At 35.3% G+C, this 19,141-nt stretch overlaps 1 protein-coding gene across 2 annotated transcripts in view; it reads right to left on the reverse strand.

Annotated features, from left to right (window-relative positions):
- Positions 1 to 8,424: 8,424 nt before the first annotated feature.
- LOC121429687 (multidrug resistance-associated protein 5-like) overlaps positions 8,425 to 19,141 on the reverse strand; it is a 66,365-nt gene continuing 55,648 nt past the window's right edge. For both annotated transcript variants that reach the window (XM_041626849.1, XM_041626848.1), the window contains exons 20-28: positions 18,093 to 18,375; positions 17,068 to 17,254; positions 16,083 to 16,169; positions 14,158 to 14,347; positions 12,427 to 12,586; positions 11,795 to 11,873; positions 10,860 to 10,973; positions 9,792 to 9,956; positions 8,425 to 9,159 (exon numbers count right to left, since the gene is read on the reverse strand). In XM_041626849.1, the coding sequence (XP_041482783.1) occupies positions 9,016 to 9,159; positions 9,792 to 9,956; positions 10,860 to 10,973; positions 11,795 to 11,873; positions 12,427 to 12,586; positions 14,158 to 14,347; positions 16,083 to 16,169; positions 17,068 to 17,254; positions 18,093 to 18,375 (1,409 nt within the window). In that variant the 3' untranslated portion in view covers positions 8,425 to 9,015. The remainder of the gene's footprint in view (positions 9,160 to 9,791; positions 9,957 to 10,859; positions 10,974 to 11,794; positions 11,874 to 12,426; positions 12,587 to 14,157; positions 14,348 to 16,082; positions 16,170 to 17,067; positions 17,255 to 18,092; positions 18,376 to 19,141) is intronic.

The following is a 19,141-nucleotide window of genomic DNA, read 5'->3' on the forward strand; positions in this document are numbered from 1 at the left end:
GAATTTCGCTCACAAAATTGGGAGGAAAAATCGGAAAAAAACAATATCGAAATCGAAAATGGTGAAAGGTAGCGAGCGGTGATGATTTTTTTCTCTCCGCTCCAACAATACTCGGGCGGTGTGACCAGGCCTTTATCATTTTCTTCCTGGAATAAAATGCCCTCCATCATAACGTAGTGAAATCCTACTTTTTGCTTGTCAATTTTTTCCTGACATACATCACCATTAATTGGGCGTAAAGTCCTTTTAGAGGGGCTTGTTGATTTTTTCTATACAAAAATACCCCATCCCCCTTGGAAAAACCTGGATCCGCCCCTGGTTGGGACATTGATTTGCATTACAATTTTTTTTAATGTTGTACGTGTTTCACTTTATTTGGCGATTCAGCCTCCTTGGAAATATTCAATTTGTTTGCGAAATAAAGATTAAAGGAAATATATATGATCTGTGGAATAGTGTGGCCCAGTGGATCAGTCTCCTGGACTTTGAAACAGAGAATTTTGGGTTCGAATTCCCGGCATGCAGCCACGACATGTTGTTTAGCTAGAAATCGATCAGCATCGTGCTGCGTTCATTCAATTAAGGTAAGATAAATGGCAACCTGGCAAGAATTTATTCCCTAAAATGCTTGTGTGCTGTAAAAGGATTGTCGAGCTTAAACCATGGTAATAATATCCAAGTACCTTTAGAAAAGCATAAGCAGACGGTGGTATATCTATGAGGTATGTGTTATTATTCTCAACATTGAATCTCATCAAATACTTTTTAAAAATATGTTCAATACCAATTGTCTTTTTTAATCATATGCATGTAACAAAATTACTAGTTATGGTATAGGCCCTTTATTTTATTTATTCAGTTAAACTTTATAGGCCTACAGTAAAAGTGGGAAAACTGTACTCGGGAAGTTTACGTTTATATTAGGTTTGAAACTCCAAAACCTTTTCAAGAAAATAAAACCTTTTCGGCATTACAATATTTTGGTTATCAGTGGCGGACCGTGACCCGGAGGAGACAAAGCATTGGAGAGGCAGTGAATTCTTCGAGATAAATGCGAAGCCCCTCCAATGCTTTGTCTCCTCCGGGTCACGGTCCGCCACTGGTGGTTATTAATATTATGTATATCTCTTTTGGAAAAAAAGGAAATTATTCAAGTAAAAAAGAAAGAAGGAAAAAAAAGCAGACGACTCCTGTGTTTTTCTGTCTCGAGTGAGATAGACGCTGCTAAATTTACATGAATGTAATTATTTGGAAACCTTCACGGTGAAGAGAGGTTTGCAGGTTTGGAAACCTTGATGTCACAGCCAAGGTTTACACATTTGCGAACCTTGCTCGGACATCAAGGTTGACAAATGCAAGGTAGGGTGAGCGGTTTGCAAATTGTAAACTTTTTCACTGCCTGCAGAAAAAGGTTCGGAACTTTGGAAACCATCAAGCTCGATAAAAATTGGCCTCTCTCCCTCTGTAACTTATAAACCTCCTATGTGCTCTCGCTTCCTCACTCTCTCTCTCTCTCCCCTTCCCTCCCTCTGTCACTGGCGGATCCAAAGGGGGGGGGCACGGGCACAGCCGGCCCGTGCCCACCCCTTTTGAGAAGCAAAATTAAAATTTGTAATGTAAAAATGCCATTAAAACAGAATAGTGCCCCTCCCCCTTTTCGAAGTGAAGACCACTTTTTTTTTTGCTTGTCAAAATTTTTCCTCAGAAAAATGTCCCCCCCTTTTGGAAAATCCTGGATCCGCCCCTGTTCTTGTTCTGTGACTTTCGGTCTCGCTTTCTCTCTTCTTTCTCCAAATATCCAATGTTCCAGAACCTTGAATTACACTTCATAAAAAAAAATTAATATACTTCGTTTTGCAAGTATTTTTATTCAATTTGTATTATCATGCAATGGGTTTTTCAAATCATTTGAACAATATATACAACAAGTGCACAAGTCAATCACATAACAAAAACGACATAAACATGCATTCCTATTGATTACTCTACTATTTATACTGCATTTTTGTCGTTCTACACCAGGCATATGTCCTATTCATAAAATAAAAATCATATTTTTTCAGCAAAAACAGTATACCACTCTTATTCCCATGGGAACGAGACAGACAATATCAATAAGCAATTATCATCCTTGATTATCTTTAAATAACAAACTCATTCAAGGGCCCTTTAATAAGGAGCTCTGCGTTTGATTATAAAGCCGACTTCTAGGATTAATCACATTGATTACTGTGTATGATTAATCATAAACAAATCAAACCATGATCAACTGCTGAGGTTTTATGTTATACATATAGAAAACAATTTTTCTGAATAGAAGTCGGCAGTTCATTTACAATTTTTTTGACAATACATTACACAATGCTTCACATAATTTTCTTTTTCTTGAAAACGGTACACTTTACAGGAGTAAAATACTGTTAATTTTTGTGCACAGTCCAAATAAGTAAGACATTAAACTTTTAACTCAGCCTAAGACTCATACAAGATTTCTAACTTTTCTGGGAAATATCCAAGATATAAAACTTTTTCAAGAAAAGTTTTAAAGAATGGCTAAATACTTTATAGTAACTCTCACACACATTTTTTTTTATTTCATTAAACCACTGGGGACTCTAAGCCCCTATTTTTCAGTAAATTTTCATATTTTGTTGAAAAAAAAAATTAGCAAATATTTATTTCTTTACAGTCCCAAACTCTGGCAGAATGATCTCTTCAGAGATGAAAATTATTTTTGCTTTCTCATTCTTGGTAATATATTACCAAAAAAACAACAACAATGAAGCAATATAGACTACCATATCCAAACCATGTCCCTTTATAAATACTTTTTAAGAAATAGTGTAGAATTTTAGGAAATGTATGATTTTTCTTTTAAAGAAAATATAAATCAGAAGTGGGGACACTAAATGCCATTCCTCCCATTGTTACTTTTCAACTAAACAGAAGGAAAGCTTTTTTTTATGGTGAACCCCCCCCCCCCTTCCCCCGATTTATAAAGACTAATTAAAATGTGACAGATAAACCAAACCTATCGTGAATAATGAATGTAACATATAAAACCACAATATTAAGACTAACCATAATGTGAAATATAAACTAGCACATCAATGATGTGGAGCTCATCCGGCATCTCGCAACGAAATTCAACACAAATTTAATTTCAGCCCAGTTGACACTGTAGTGAATTACATGTATATTGGTGACATAAATTGAGGATATAGAATTGACATTGATGAAGAAATGACATAGAAGCATTTTTTGTGATCTATGAATAAATTTCATATAAATTAAGCATAAATAACTTTCAAATCAAAATTTCTTAACTCTGTGTAGACCCTTGGTGAACCTCATGTAGCTCTCAGATGGAACAAAAATAATGAAAATCAATCAACAAATAAGTAATTTTTGTGAGTTTTTAAATGTATGAATAAATTTGCATATTTAATGAATTTCAAATTCTGTGTTGAAATTTTGTATCACCACCTCGAGCTATCATATTAAGCAAACAAAATTGAAATTGATCAACAAATGAAGAAGAAAAACATTTTTTGTGATTTCTGAATAAATTTGGCATAAATTAGCATAAAAATTGTTCTAGTCAAAATTTTGAATTCTGTGTAGACGTTTGGTGAACCTCATAAAGCTCTACCAGATGGAAGAAAAAAATCAAAATCGGTCAACAAATAAAGAAGAAGCATTTTATGTGAATTTGTAAGTATTTGCATAAATTAGCATAAAAATTGTTCTGGTCAAAATTTCAAAATTCTGTGTAGAAGTTTGGTGAACTTCATGAAGCTTTACCAGATGGAAGCAAAAAATTCAAAATCGGTCAACAAATAAAGAAGCATTTTTTGTGAATTTTGAAAAATGTGCATAAATTAGCATATTTAATGAATTTCAAAATTCTGTGTAGAAGTTTTGAATCCCCCACCTAGTGCTAATATATAAAGCAAACAGAATTGAAATCGGACATGAAATGGCAAAGAAATAGAATTTTGAAATTGTGGACGGACGACAGACGCCACTCCACGGCATAAGCTCATCTTGCCCTTCGGGCCGGATGAGCTAAAAACCAAAAAAATCAAGATGAACCATAATGTGAAATATAAAACCAAAAAAATCAAGACTAACGATAATTTGAAATATATAAAACCCCAAAAATCAAGACTAATAATGTGAAATACCAAACCAAAATTTTGAGGATAAGAATAATGTGATGTAAAACAAATATCGAGGATCAGAACAAAAATAAAAATAATAATGACAATGAGCTGTATGGCATCTCTATTGCAAAATGAGATTCATAATTCCACAATCATGAAATGAAAGACATGAATAAAAGATATAAAGTAAAATAATTGCAAAAATACAGTACTTTCATGACTTTAATAAAATGATGAAGATAGTAATAATGATAATAATAATTCAATTAAAAGGTTTATGATCCCCATATAGGAACATTGTAGCACAACAAAAACACAGTCAAAGAAGTTTACAAATGACATCAATGACATTTTAGCAGATAACTATGCAATCAACTAACTTTTAACACAAACACGTTCAATGTCTAACAGCAAATGAATTATAAATCTCAGCTTACATTCACTGATTCAAAAATAAGCCATGATCATGAACCAATATATAAGAAGATAAAGTTTACAAATGTTACGCTTAACATATTGTGAATATGATCCCCAGATAAGATGGGATAAATATCACCCCCCCCCTAAAAAGTATGCGGCAGTAAAAATACAAGATATTTCAGGAAAGGTCCAGATCTTTACAGCAAGGTGTATGGCACAAAATGTGAGTTATATTCAGCTTTAAATAACTTATTACAAATTATTTCAAAAGAGGTGTCACGGAATTCAGCCATTGTTAACTTTTAACTCCAAAAATAAACCCTTTGTGAACATAATGTACATGGAAACTATTGCACTGCTAATATCAATAAGAGTAAGAGTTAATTTCATAGAATTGCTGATGATGTAAGTTTATTATCAAAATAACATTACAGAATTTAAACTTATTCTCAGTGGTGTTTATATTTCTGATCAGGAATGCAGCATCGAAACAGAAAGAGTTGATTCAAATTTTAAGTTATCGGTACCAGTAACTATAACTTTACAATATGTTTTTGTACAAGGATTTCAACTTGATGAGTTTAATATTGCAAGGTGGGCCGGGGGGGTTTAAGATTAGCGAGAAAAAAAACACAGAAAATACCATATTAAAAAAACATTCTGCTCACTGTAAGAAAGGCCTTTTTTTACTTTACAAAAGGCAACTAAACCAACCCAAAAATACACCATTCTTTTTAAGATACCGTGTGTACACCCCATTTGTGTAAGTACCAATAATTAATAATAATACTAACAATAATATGCAACGTTTATACATGTATAGCACTTAATTCAATGTTTCTAAGCACTTCATACTATTACCTATGCTTTAGCATGGCTACCCTGATCGACACTCGAGCATTCAAGGAATTCCTTCCTACCGGGTACCCAGTTACTACACCTGGGTGAAGAGTGGCAAATGTAGATAAACGCCTTGCCAAAGGACACGAGTGTGACAGCAGGATTTGAACCCAGGACCTTGTCCAGAGACTTGTCCACTGTGTCACAACACCTCTAACTACACACTACCAACAGTCAAATCTGCATAGGGATATTTTCATATGAATACTTTTCACATTTTTTCCCCTTTTATTTGAAACTAGATCCACAGATTTCTACATAATTTTGATTTAAAATGCAGCAGATGTAACACCATACAGAAATAGAAAAACATGTATCTGTGAGAGTAAAACATTGGAAAGCCTCACTAACTACATAAATGTACAGTGCATGATAAAATGATAAGTAAATTTGCTTGCATGGCACCTAACACTCATTTGTCAGAAGTATCTAAGCACATGTACAGAAATGCAGCATAATTACCCTAACTTTAGCAGAGCCAGGGTAATTATGCTGCATATACTGTAGAGCGCTTAGAGACTTCTGACAAAGAAAGTGTTAAGCGCTATATAAGCAAGTATAATTATTTGGCAGAGCTTACGCGCACTGCATTTCAGGGAATAAATACCAGCCAGGTTAACCTCACCTGGGATGAGTGCAGCACAATAAGGATGAATTTCTTGCCAAGAAAGATGACACTGGAGGATTTGAACCCGCGATCCTCTGATTATGAGACAAACGTCAGTACACCATATCACCTCCACGAGTGACAGTAATATGTAATAGTAGTAAAACATGTCATAAAGATATTAAAGATTGTTCACACAAGACTAAACATGTTCTCACTTTTCAAACGTTGAGAGTGAAAAAGCAAAGTAAATTTACACGATTATCTTTGGAGGAGTTACAGAATGTCATACAAACACTATTGATATATTCATGCCTACATAGAAGATATTTCCATAAATAGATACATGTAATATACATGTACAAATGTTAATTACACAAAAAATTACAATTTTCATAATTGTGTCCACTAACATTGTAAATGTTAGAATGGTCCTCACTCAAATTATTTAAAAGCAGTAGCATCCACCTTCAACATTGAAGTACACATAACTTTATTTTGAAGAGTTAGATTAAAAAAAATTATGACAAGGCACAGAAATTTTTGTCAAGTTCCAAAATTCCTCATAATCATTGAGAAATATATCATACACTCACGTCAGGTATTGGCATCAAAGGCACGGAAATGATGACCCATTTTCTGTTACTGTATCAACATTACCATAATTTTACTGTTAAAATAGTTATTCTATCTACCATTATCTGTACGCACCATCTATGAACACAACCTTTCCCTCATCGAAATTGAGTTACATTTTTCATTCTTTCAAATCTTGAATGATCATTAATAGATAATAATAATCAGACTTATATCGCGCCAATTCCACTCTGTAGAGTGCTCAAGAAGCTCTTTACGAAATTATAAAGGAAATTAATAAGAATTGAAGAGAAATGTTTTTAAACCAAATTATCATAAACTTCTCTCTTTAAGAATACACACACACAAAAAAAAATTGCACCAATTGGTCATACTTTCAACATGAAAATGCTACCCAGTACATGTACATTCTTCTTTAAGACAATTTTTGATGTTACACCTGTAAATCTGAATTTCTTCTGAATAATTGTACCATTGCAATAATGATAACCACGTCTATGGAATGTGGTCACTATAATTCCTCAGCAAGCATTTTCCGGTAGCAATATCAAACCGATAGACAAGGTGTTGTGATACTACAGTGCGTATAAAAAAAGGGACAGTTTTGAAAAGTGTATAAAACATTTGTTTCAAATTATTGTGTCTATATTTTGATGTTAATAGATGCTCTGAGATGTTATCATTGAAATGGCATTACAAAAGATGAATTTTGTTCATGCTTGAGCAAACATGGGACGTTTTTGTCGGGAGGGGTTCAAAAAGAGGCTTGCGCCAAAATGGCAGAAATGAGAAATTTGACGATTAGACTGTTGGCTAATCAGCAGACTTCCTCTTAATATTGTTACTGTCTTTGCCGTAATTTTCGAATTATGCTGTCAAATTTCGTTTACAAATTTATTTATTTACCTGAATTACTTTTTTTCATTTAAACTTCTTTTACCTTTGAATTTTCCTTCATAAGTTAGAAAACAAGACTTTTTGTCATGCCAAGTAAGAAGATTTGCATTATTAATTGGGAGAATTTGTAATTACATGTATTCAAATCCTTTTATTATGTGAAACAAATTATGTTATGGTACCTATAAAAGACATGATTCAATCCTATTTTCAAGGGGTTATGGAATCCTTCACCAAGTTTATGTGCTTGACATAACAAATAGGAAAGGATTCATGTCTTTCAATGGCAATGATGTATTGAGTCAAGTTTGAAGGAGCAAGATATGGCAGATCGGGTAAAATGTACTAAAAAGTTGTGAAGCCATCAAGCAAACATTTCAACTTTTTTAAAATTTTGTGAATTTAACACAATATGGTCATGATTTTTTTTATTTATTGTTTTGGGAGGAGCACCCAAAGCCCCAACCCTTCGGTATTAAAAAGGAACAACAGAACTATTCAAGCAAATAAGTTTATTTGGAAATTAATTTTGAGCACATACTTCGAAAATTATGGCTAAGATAATGAAAAGGTTAAGAGGAAGTCTGCTGATTAGCAAGAAGTCCAACCATCATATTATCATTTTATGCCATTTTGGCGCAAGCCTCCTTTCTCAACCCCAGACAAAAACATTCCGTGTTCACTCAAGCATGAACTAAATTAAATTATTTTAATGGCATTTGAAGGATCAGACTTCAGAGCACCCATCAACACCAAAATATAGAGATCATAATTTGAAACAAAAAAATGTAAGACTTTTCAAATCTGTCCCGTTTTTTTTTTATATGCACTGTACAGACATTAGGTGATTACACGTTCAGAGTTAACTTTTTGGTGTTGGTGTTTGGTCAATTTTAACACGAGCACAACACAAATCATAAAATGAAGATGCTCCTGAAAAGTCATCCACTTGGTGTTGATCTTTCAATATTTTGATCTGGATTATTTGTGTAAACTCAGAATAAGCTTTAGAGCTCGGAAACGCAATCAAAAATTGTGCTTCCGACACCAACACCCTACTTGAAATCACCCAATACAAACCAATCCACTTGCAGGTATAATATGCTGCAAACACTAATCCAGCTGATCCGCCACTGATATGGGATTCATTCACAATTTACATACAGACGCTAGACTGGAGAAAGATCTTGAAGGCTTTTTGATGAACCGAACACCTTCAGCAAGTTCTTCTGAGCAGCATTCCCATCCATCACCGGCTCCATCAGGATGTCAACTTTCTACGTAATTCACAAAGCGAAAGATAATTGATAGATCACCATGCCTTTACAGATACAATGCGCTGCAGACAAATCTCCACCTGTATGGATCACCTCACTGTTCGACCACTGCTATGGAATGGTATTCATTTTTGATGCACACACGAAAATGCTAGAAGGGGGAAGGCACTTGAAGGCTATTTGCTGAACCAAACACCTCGGCGAGTTCTTTCTGAGCAGCGACGGCCTCCATCATCGATTTGAATATAGAGTTTGGTTTGTTCATCAGAGCACTAGGACGATCAAACTCGGCAATCTGGAAGAAATAATAAAAATGACTTAGATGAGAGCATTTTTTTTTCTCTAATCAAGAAATTTACCTGTTTTGGGTAAGCTTTCACCATCACCATCATCAGGGAATAATTTTCCTGGTATCACATCGCAATTTACTCCACATTTTTGAAAGACTGCTATGCATAAAGTCTTTTGTAAAGCAAATTTTTTACATTGCATTGTACATTACTTATTTGAGAGCTTTTCTCTTATGACCAAAAATTCTATTCAAATTTGTAAAGCAAAATTATTCTGATCATTATCATCATCATCGTCATCACCATCATCACCGTCATCATCATCATCAACATCATCATCATCACCGTCATCATCATCATCACCATCATCATAATCATTACCATTATCATCATCATCAGCATCATCATCATCATCAACATCATCATCAACATCATCAACATCATCAACATCATCAACATCATCATCATCATCATCGTCATCACCATCATCATCACTACCACCAGTATTTGCCCTCCTTATGATCATTAGAGCAGATTTTTCTTATGATGAATTAAGAAAACTCAAACTGAATGAATAACAATCTTCATGACTTGAATATCATCCTCCTCCTCATGGTCATCATCACCACAGTCCTACCTTTCCGTCGTCCATGACGAGTATGCGATGCGAATCAACAATGGTGTTGAGACGATGCGCTATGGTGAGCATAGTGCAGTCACGGAAGGCTTCCCTTATGGTAGCTTGGATGAGAGTGTCCGTCTCACTGTCGATAGCTGCTGTAGCTTCGTCTAAAAACAGGATCTACGGTAGAAAAAATGAGCAAAATAAAAATACAGTTCTGTTTAACTGGAGGACGAGGAGCTAGTAAGAACATATGTACCCCAGTAAAGAAATCACTATGGTTCACGGACATTCATCAGTTTCTTTGTTCTTGTTTTTTACATTTCAGCTCAGACTGCCTCTAAAATAATTATGTAAAAGATCTTAAAATACATATTTTTATACCTATTCTTTATTATTCCTTATGACTTTTATGATTGTCCTTTGTATATAAATTACTGCAAGATATTCTGAAGTCAGGTTTAACTTAGACCATGGTCTAACTCTGTGCTAAAATTATGGGAAGGCAATCATGTCCAAAATTTAGCTTACATTGTATATTTCTTATGTTTACTGTGCTCTTTTCCGATTCTTTACTGATGAAGACAGCTATCTTATTCATCCTTCCCAGACAATTAAGAAAGATTTGAGTGTCAAATGAACTGATGCATAGAACCTCTACTCTGAGAGATTTATGTGGCAATTGGCTTTCCATAGTTACTCCAGACCAACCTTTAAATCAAACTCGGATTCAGAATACAAGCCTGTATGAAAGCAATCTATCTGTTGTAGACACACGATGTTATGTTATCCAAGTGAGGGTGGGGGGAGGGGGTGTCATCCTTCTGATAATAGGTTCACTGCTTAAACTTATGCTCTACATGTATGCAAGAGTTGTCTTTCTCAAAGGAGACTAGTAAATGATCATTTTTTGCTTACCATCCTATTTTTAAGAAGAACTCTTGCAATGCACATGAGTTGTCTTTCTCCTACTAAGAAAGACTGGTACATAAATGACCATTTCTTTGCTCACCTTAGGATTTCTAAGCAAAACTAATTCCATAGACATGAGAGAGACTGGTGACTAATCACTTCTCAGCTTACCTTACTATTTCTAAGAAGAGCTCTTGCCATGCACATGAGTTGTCTTTCTCCAACTGAGAAATTTTCACCATTCTCAATCACTGGAGCCATAAGCTGTTGGTCTAGTTTGGATATCTGTATAAGAAAGTAAAAAAAAAAAGGAACAAGTCTCAGTAATTTTCACCCCAAGGAGCTTTGGTGTATCACAGTGCACTGGAATATGTTGATACATGAGATACAATTATACCTATGTATTTTACATAGTCTTACATCCGGGCATCTGAGGACGAATAGAAAGAGATGAGCGTCATAATGTTGAACGCAACAAAAACGTATGTCCTATATGTCAATGAAAAGAAGACATCGCTGGATACGCGGCCGTATAATCACAATTGTTAAGCTCAGAACCACTGATAAACATGTAAGCATGACACAATAGAACCTTATTCTTGCGGTGAAGTTGAGAACGATGAACAAGGAGATGGAGTAATGCCATCCTGCAGGACGATCAACAGTCAACGGCAAAGCCAGACAGACTCCGGATTGACCATAGAACTGACCCTCGACGAAAGACGAGATGAGAGTTAGGAGAATACCAAGAAAGGCTGCAGTTACCCAGATAACCAGTCCGACCAACCGGGCACCGCGGAGTGACAGGTGGAATTCGGGTTTGAAAGGCAGCACCATGTGAAAACACCTATCCACGCTGATGACCATGATCAGAAACACCGAAGCCTCACTGGAAACAACGGAAGTGATTCCAGCAAGCTTGCAGAGGACACTACTCTGCCAAGAGTGATTCTATTGCAGGCAATATATTTGACGTTCCCATCAAGGCCAGTTAATATTATATAATCATCATTACGATCATCATAAATTTGAAACGATGCTGTTTGTGTATCAGAACATTCTATAGGGGCTCACACCTGCAATGCATGAAATAATATGACACGTACCGTATCCTTCATATGAGTCCTCTCCAAAGCTCTCCATATACTCTCATCTGAATGTTCATCAAATGGATCCAAGTTGTACCTTGATAGTTGAAGGAAATAGAACAAAAAAATATATAGGCCCCATCTTGCAAAGAGTTGGGATTAATCCCATCAACCACAACTATGGACAGCCAGCAACATCAACATCTAGCATACATATTTGCTCAAAACAATTTGTAAATATGATGTTTATTAATATATTCATCATTTCTTTGTTTGTTTTGCTCCTCTTTGTTTGTACCAAAGGGATTTATGCAAAATTCCTTTTCAAACTATGACATTAATGGATTTTCATTTTGTTGAGATTCATCGGATCAATTGTAAATTTTTGTAAGACGGAACTCTTACAAAGAGTTACGATTGCCGGGGTGCACAGTTCCAAACTTACCCAAAATTTTGTAAGTGCACATCAGATAAAAAATTGCTCAAAAAAATGATGTTTACAACAAAGGCAATGCAAATTGTCTTCTCAACCAAGAATCATGATTCTACGGCTTGATATGCTTTAATAATTTAATCTCAATACATTTAATTACTGTGGTGACACATCTAGATGAATCTGTACAAAGTAGAAATATATCTGGGTTTTTTACCTGACAGTTCCTATAAACAGCACTGGATCTTGCGGTATGATGGAGATCTTTGATCTGAGATCTCGTAGCCCCATCTTACAGATATCTCTCTTATCTATAAACATGCTCCCTCCGCACGGCTCGGCGAGGCGGTAAAGAGCAACACCAAGGGATGACTTCCCTGAAAAGTAATAATAATCAGAGTATATATTTATAATAATAATAATATAGGTTATTTATATTGCGCACATATCCACCTTGTTAGGTGCTCAAGGCACTCCTATTCTACCCGGCTAAGCTAGGCGTTCATAGCGCACACAGCTTTTTAAGGAGTTACTTCCTACCGCTACCCATTTACCTCACCTGGGTTGAGTACAGCACATTTTGGATCAGTTTCTTGCTGAAGGAAATTACGCCATGGCTGGGATTCGAACCCACGACCCTCTGTTTTTTTTTAAAGTCCGAAGACTAATCCACTGGGCCACAACACTCCACAATGAAGTGTCTTGTCAAAATCAAATAAAATTAAGTATTTGATCCAAGATCTCTTTTTCCCATTTTACAGATATCTCTCTTATCTATAAACATGCTTCCTCAACATGGCTCGGCAAGGCGGTAGAGTGCAACACCAAGGAATGACTTGCCTGAAAAATCATAATTTGGAACATATATTTATTAAGTGCTTTGTCAAAATCTAAAAATAGGATAATGAAATAAAATTAAGTATTTGATCCAAGATCTCTTTTTCCCATTTTACAGATATCTTTCCTTTCTATATGTTTCCTTTAGATGGCTCAGCGAGGGGGTAAAACGCAAGAACAAGAGACGACTTGCCTGGAAAATAATGATACCTTTAACCTTCGTTCACGGGGAAATAGACTTTTTCTTTCAGGCTAAGTCTGGCTTGGACCTATCACCATGGATAAACCACACCCCCGACTTTTGCTTTTATCTCCAAAAGGAAAAGGTGCGGTTAATAGACCGTTACGGTAATCAAAACTTATATTTATGAAGAGCCATGTAAAAATATCAAATATATACATCTTAAGTAAACATTAAGTACTTGAAAAGATAAGAGATGGAATTTGAGAATATAATTACATGTAGAGTGTGTCTATCAAAAGAGAATCTTGTTTAATATGATCACAAATACTGAGTCAAAGAACAAGAGTTCTACAATATAATAGCTCATTAGACTCCTAAAATGATCATATTTTGTAGGTTTGATCAGTCTTAAACGATCATCAGTATACAAATAATGAATGTTTATGAGAGCAATGGACAGAATACTTCATGAGGTGAAAGATGAAATGATCCATTCAATGAGGTGTCTAGAAAATGATTTTTTTTCCATATGAAATTCATAAATTTTGATGCAAAACATGCTCCTGCAGTGCGAGTTCGGTCTGTTGATTGTAACGTCATTACAACATGCGCACTGCTGGTGCCTGCAGCTGCAGTCTTGGTGAGCGAGTGCAATGGACAATATTGTATGGATCCTAAATTGCACGATGAATGGATCCAAAATTGCACGGTTGATGAAGTCATTGCAAAATGGGCTGAATGAGCAATATCAAACAACCAATCAAATCACAAGGATCTATCTACAATGTAGGTAACATCGGAAGGCAGACTATCCCATCAGTATAATGGCAGTCATGGTTTTTCAATCCCCTGAACAATGAACTTTGACGAATAAAAGGTTTGACCCTGCCATCCCATAATAATCCTCCGGCCAGTAATCACTCTTACCCGAGCCCGTCCTTCCCACAATGCCGATCTTCTCTCGCGGCTTCACGTAAAACGTCACGCCTTTCAGCACCAGGGGTAAGTTGTCACGGTAGCGTAACTTTACCCTTCGGAATGTGATACGACCATGGTCCGGCCAGTTCTCAGGGGGCTCTTGTCCTGCGATGGTAGGGGCCACTTCTCTTGGTAATTTCTGTTAAAATGAATGAGGTCGCCGGGCTGGTAAATCATCATATCTCAAAATAAAACTCATTGCAATGGTAGCAACTTCATAAAAATATTGTCTGATAGCAGTCTCCTAATTTCTGCAATACTCTTTCTATGAGAGAGGAAATTGTCACTCTATGTTTTACAGGTAACTTTGAAATCAAGCTTGTTTCTGAGCTGCTCAAGATGTCTTTTTTAAACTTTTCGATGCAAGGTTTTAAACAGCCAAGCAATGATGTGCTGCTTCCGTCAGCATAAAGATGCATAGTTCACTTTCTGTATATTCAGTATTATTCTGATTACTATAACTATTGGCGATGTTAAGAGTTACATGGAAGATTTCATATTCATCGATTCCCGATCCTGTATACTGCATACTGTAAACGCTGTTATTTTCACGGGATTAATTTTTCGCGCTTGGGCGGCTTCAAACATTTTCGCGGGTTTCTTGCCATCTCAGAATGGTTTTAATTAAAATTTCAGCAACGAAATTGTATTTTCTGATCATAATTTTAGCTCTAGGGCGGCATAATTCAACATTGTTTTGATCTAATCATGAGCTTTGTGATATTTAGCGCAACTTTTCTTTGTGGGGCGGACATCGGGAAAGGCAAAACGGAGGCGCTGCTAGGCTGCTAGCTGCTGGCCTGGTATTGACGGCCGAGCACCGGGTAAGGATCGGGGGAACTACGGCTATTCGAAGTGCATGGGATCAATCAAACACGGCGATTGACCCAACGTCTTCTCAAAAACTAAATAGATCTAAACACTCACCAATCAAACAGCAAAAGCAATTTATATTTCAACCAAAATCATAATTCAAATACCGATCAGCGACTGTTAAAAAATTATCGCATTGCTTTTTACAGAACAAATTCTCGCGATGCACATGATATTTTTAGCTCAAGCTTGCTTGCGTAAATGCCGCCCTCTTCAGATAAATTGTGCAATCTCTTTGCCAAAACGATACACTCAATTGAACCGCGGTTCAAAACTTGCATTAAAATAGATGCTCATAAATTCGCGCTAGCCGATCTTGCCGCGAAATGCGCGAAAATTTTCACACCGCGAATATTTCCACTTTTACAGTAAGCCAAATATTTCACACATGGGAATGATACTAATAAAAAAACTATATGAAAAATCCCCCTCCTACAATGATCTTGTTGTTTGTCAAATAATCTTATAATTCTAAAACCAATAGATGTAATAATTTTAATGTGAAATTCTTTGGCCAAAAATTTTTTTTCCTTTTTTAATCTGAAAAAATTTTATTGGTCAGAAAACAATGAAGATTTTACAAAATATACATCTTCTACACCGAATGTCTCAAAAGTATATTATATATTCTTGTGTGCGCAACAAATGTAGCAATACCTCTATGTATATGTTTAATCGTTTTATGATTTCTGTATACAGAGTATACTGAATCATTTATTTTTATTATTATTTATTTTCATTTGTTTATTTCTTATTCATTCTATACATATATTGCTTATTTCTTTATTTTATATTATTTTTTATTCATAAAATGTACTTATAAAAGGTTTGGTCTCCTTCCCTTTTGATTTCGTATTGTGTAAATATGTATACTGAACTAACATTGTAAATGTAAAAAGATTGAAAGAGGAAATAAATTAATTGAATTAAATTGAATTGAACACCAAGCCACTCCTAAATGTAATATACAGCATCGTAGTAATTGATAATAAAGCACTTACTGTGTAATCAATTATTCTTTGAACGGATGTAAATCTAGCCTCGACTTCAGCAGCCAATCTCAACGTGAACTGGAATATACCTAAGAACTGAAGAATAAAGAAAGAGAAAATGCATAACATATTGACCAAGTATGGTCAAGTACAGAAAAACCTGAGGCTCATTGCATAAAAGTTACTTGTATGGTATGTTGGTATCCATGGCTATATTGCTGAACAGCCTATAAAAATCATGGATTTCATGAAATGATGTAAGAATGGAGAAAATGGGGTAGAATGTTTAAAAAGGTTGGTTATTATATATATGCAATTGCCCATTAGAAATTTATTCTCGACCTGTTGGAAACTGAATAATTTTGCTCTAACACATGTTTTCAATAGACTCCAGCCCGCATGTATGTGCGCACAGTCTCCACAGATCGAGGATGAATAAAGCTATGTAAGAATTACGAACAAAATATGAATGCAGGAATGATAGTCACTAGTCGTGGTCTAGTGGTTAAGACTCTTGTCTTTCAATCTGAGGGACGTGGGTTTGATTCCCAGCCATGTCGTGTTTTCCTTCAGCAAGAAATTTACCCACATTGTGCTGCACTCAGCCCAGGTATGGTGAATGGGTACCTGGTAGGAAGAAATTCCTTGAACAGTGCTTTTTATCCCCAGACAAAAAGCGCTTTTTATATCCAGCTATTATTATCATTATTATAATCATTATCATCATTATCATTTATATCATTGTGGTTATTGTTTTTTTTTTCATTACTTATCCTTATTCATTATTTATTAGAATAATCATTATTTTCATCATGAAGATCATTATTATTATAATTATTATCATTACTATTATTATTATTATTATCATTATCATCATTATTATCATTATAATCATCATCATCATTATTAGTAGTATTATTAGTATTATTACTATAATTATTATTATTATTAGAATTTGCTCATCTAAACAAAGAAATTTTGAGGCATTTCTCACCTGCATAGTAAAGGTTAGAGCCAGTCCTGCTAGGCCGGGAGGTATACTGCCATGGCTGAGGACAATAGAGGTCGCTGTCAGGCATCCCAGCAGGCTCGTCATGACGTCAAAGCGAGTCGCGAGCCACCGATTGGCCAACATGAAGAGCATCATGGGCACGGAGTGCTTGTCCAATTGCTTCTCAAACCTGGATGGTGTACAAGAGTTTGAAAGCGATATTCAATACTAATGCAATGGAATGGATTATCACTAGTGTAAATGACTCGCATTTAGTGAGGAAATGAATCAGTCCAGATATTAATATGGAAAGAATGAAAAATTACAATGAAATAAAGATAAAAGGAAGAGAAAATTACAAGAAGTGCAGTTACACGAAAAAATAAATACTTAAAGGTGTAAATATCCCAGAAACCTATCCAACAATGCATGACGTTTTAACCCTTTGCACACTGAATTAATTTGGGGGGATAATGGTGACAAATGTTTCCATAATATTTTCTTTATTTCAAGATTTCCATATTGCACCATTGATACTTATTATTATACAGATGTTATCCAAGGAAAATTGCCTTTTATTACCTTATCTAATGTGAAGGTAGGGGAGAAAACTAATTATTACGATAGAAAGATTGCAACATCAGCTCGCAAAGGGTTAAGAAAGGAATCACAATCACAATCCTTTGCGATACGATTTCAAAGAAAATGTAAAAGCATTTTGTATGAACATTCCAACCTTCGAGACTTTCAAAGTACTGAAGTGGTACATGTACATATATGTATACTAACTTGAAAATTCAGGTCTGGTTTGAGCCTTCGATAGGAATAAAAGCGAATTCATACCGTATCATAATGACATCATCATCGGCTGTGACTCAATCTGACTTGGAATTTACTCTGATGTCTGTATTCTTAGCATTATGCCGAACTTCAAATAAAATCATTTTACTTCTCGTATCTTTGGCTTTAGGAGCAAAACTGATATGTCTAAAATAAATAATTTTCAAGAAAAAAAAACTTGCTCTCACTTTTGAATAAACTCATCTCTCTTTTCGTAGGCGTGGATGGTGGAGAGACTGTGCATCGTTGTGGTAACGTGTGAGAACCAAGGAGACCGAAGCGTGTTGTCCAGCATTTTGATGTTCCGCAGACCGGGCCGATAGAACCGGTTGAGACCGGTAAAGAAGATGACCACTACCACCACGCCCACGAGAAACCAGGGGAAGATGTAGATGACGGTCAAAAGGTTGAAGAGGACGAAGATGCCGTTTTGGAGGAAGGACTCCATGACGAATGGAAGACGAATATCAGCTGGAAGAAAATAGAAGTGAAAGAGGAGATTCATCATCACTTAGTCTGATAATTGCCAAATTATGTAGCACCATCATTTAATTTTCCTTTCTATTTTCATTTCATTTCCATTTTCATTTTCATTTCCATTTTCATTTCATTTCACTAACATATATATCAATCATAATTCAAGTGTCAAGTGACATAGTACGCATTGTACAATGTAAAACATTGAACTCAGGAATGCAATGGGATCATCATGTACACAAGGCCCTTTATACAGTTCGTCCCAGAAAAACGGACACCAGGATTCTGACATATTTTTCTTCAAAGGCAAATTAATTATAATATTTCATTTGCATCACGATACAATTCAATTATTTCTCTACATGTTGATACCTAATAAGTGACGAACACTTCACGCAGTAATGAGCAAGACGAGTTCAAAATTTCAAATGTCAAAATCAAGTTGCACAGAAAAATTGGACAAGATGGATTCGTGATACGACAACTGTGCTAATTCAATGATTGGCTCATTAGCTTCCTTCGTATTCTTTAAGATTCTCTCACTGATCTCTGAAATGAGAGAGGATGCAGATTCACTCATAAGTTTTTGCGCAAATTGTTTCTGTTATTATGTATTAATTGTTTTTTTATCTGCCATGCGTAAACGATTTTCTAACCTGTTGGTTTCAAATTAGAGATGAAATTTCACTCTTGGCACGAGTATCAAATTTATAGTTAAAACATATTTAATAATTGTGAAATCTATCTCTGAAAATGGGTT

This window comes from Lytechinus variegatus, chromosome 16 (genome assembly GCF_018143015.1).
Source record: "Lytechinus variegatus isolate NC3 chromosome 16, Lvar_3.0, whole genome shotgun sequence".
Lineage (NCBI taxonomy): Eukaryota > Metazoa > Echinodermata > Echinoidea > Temnopleuroida > Toxopneustidae > Lytechinus > Lytechinus variegatus.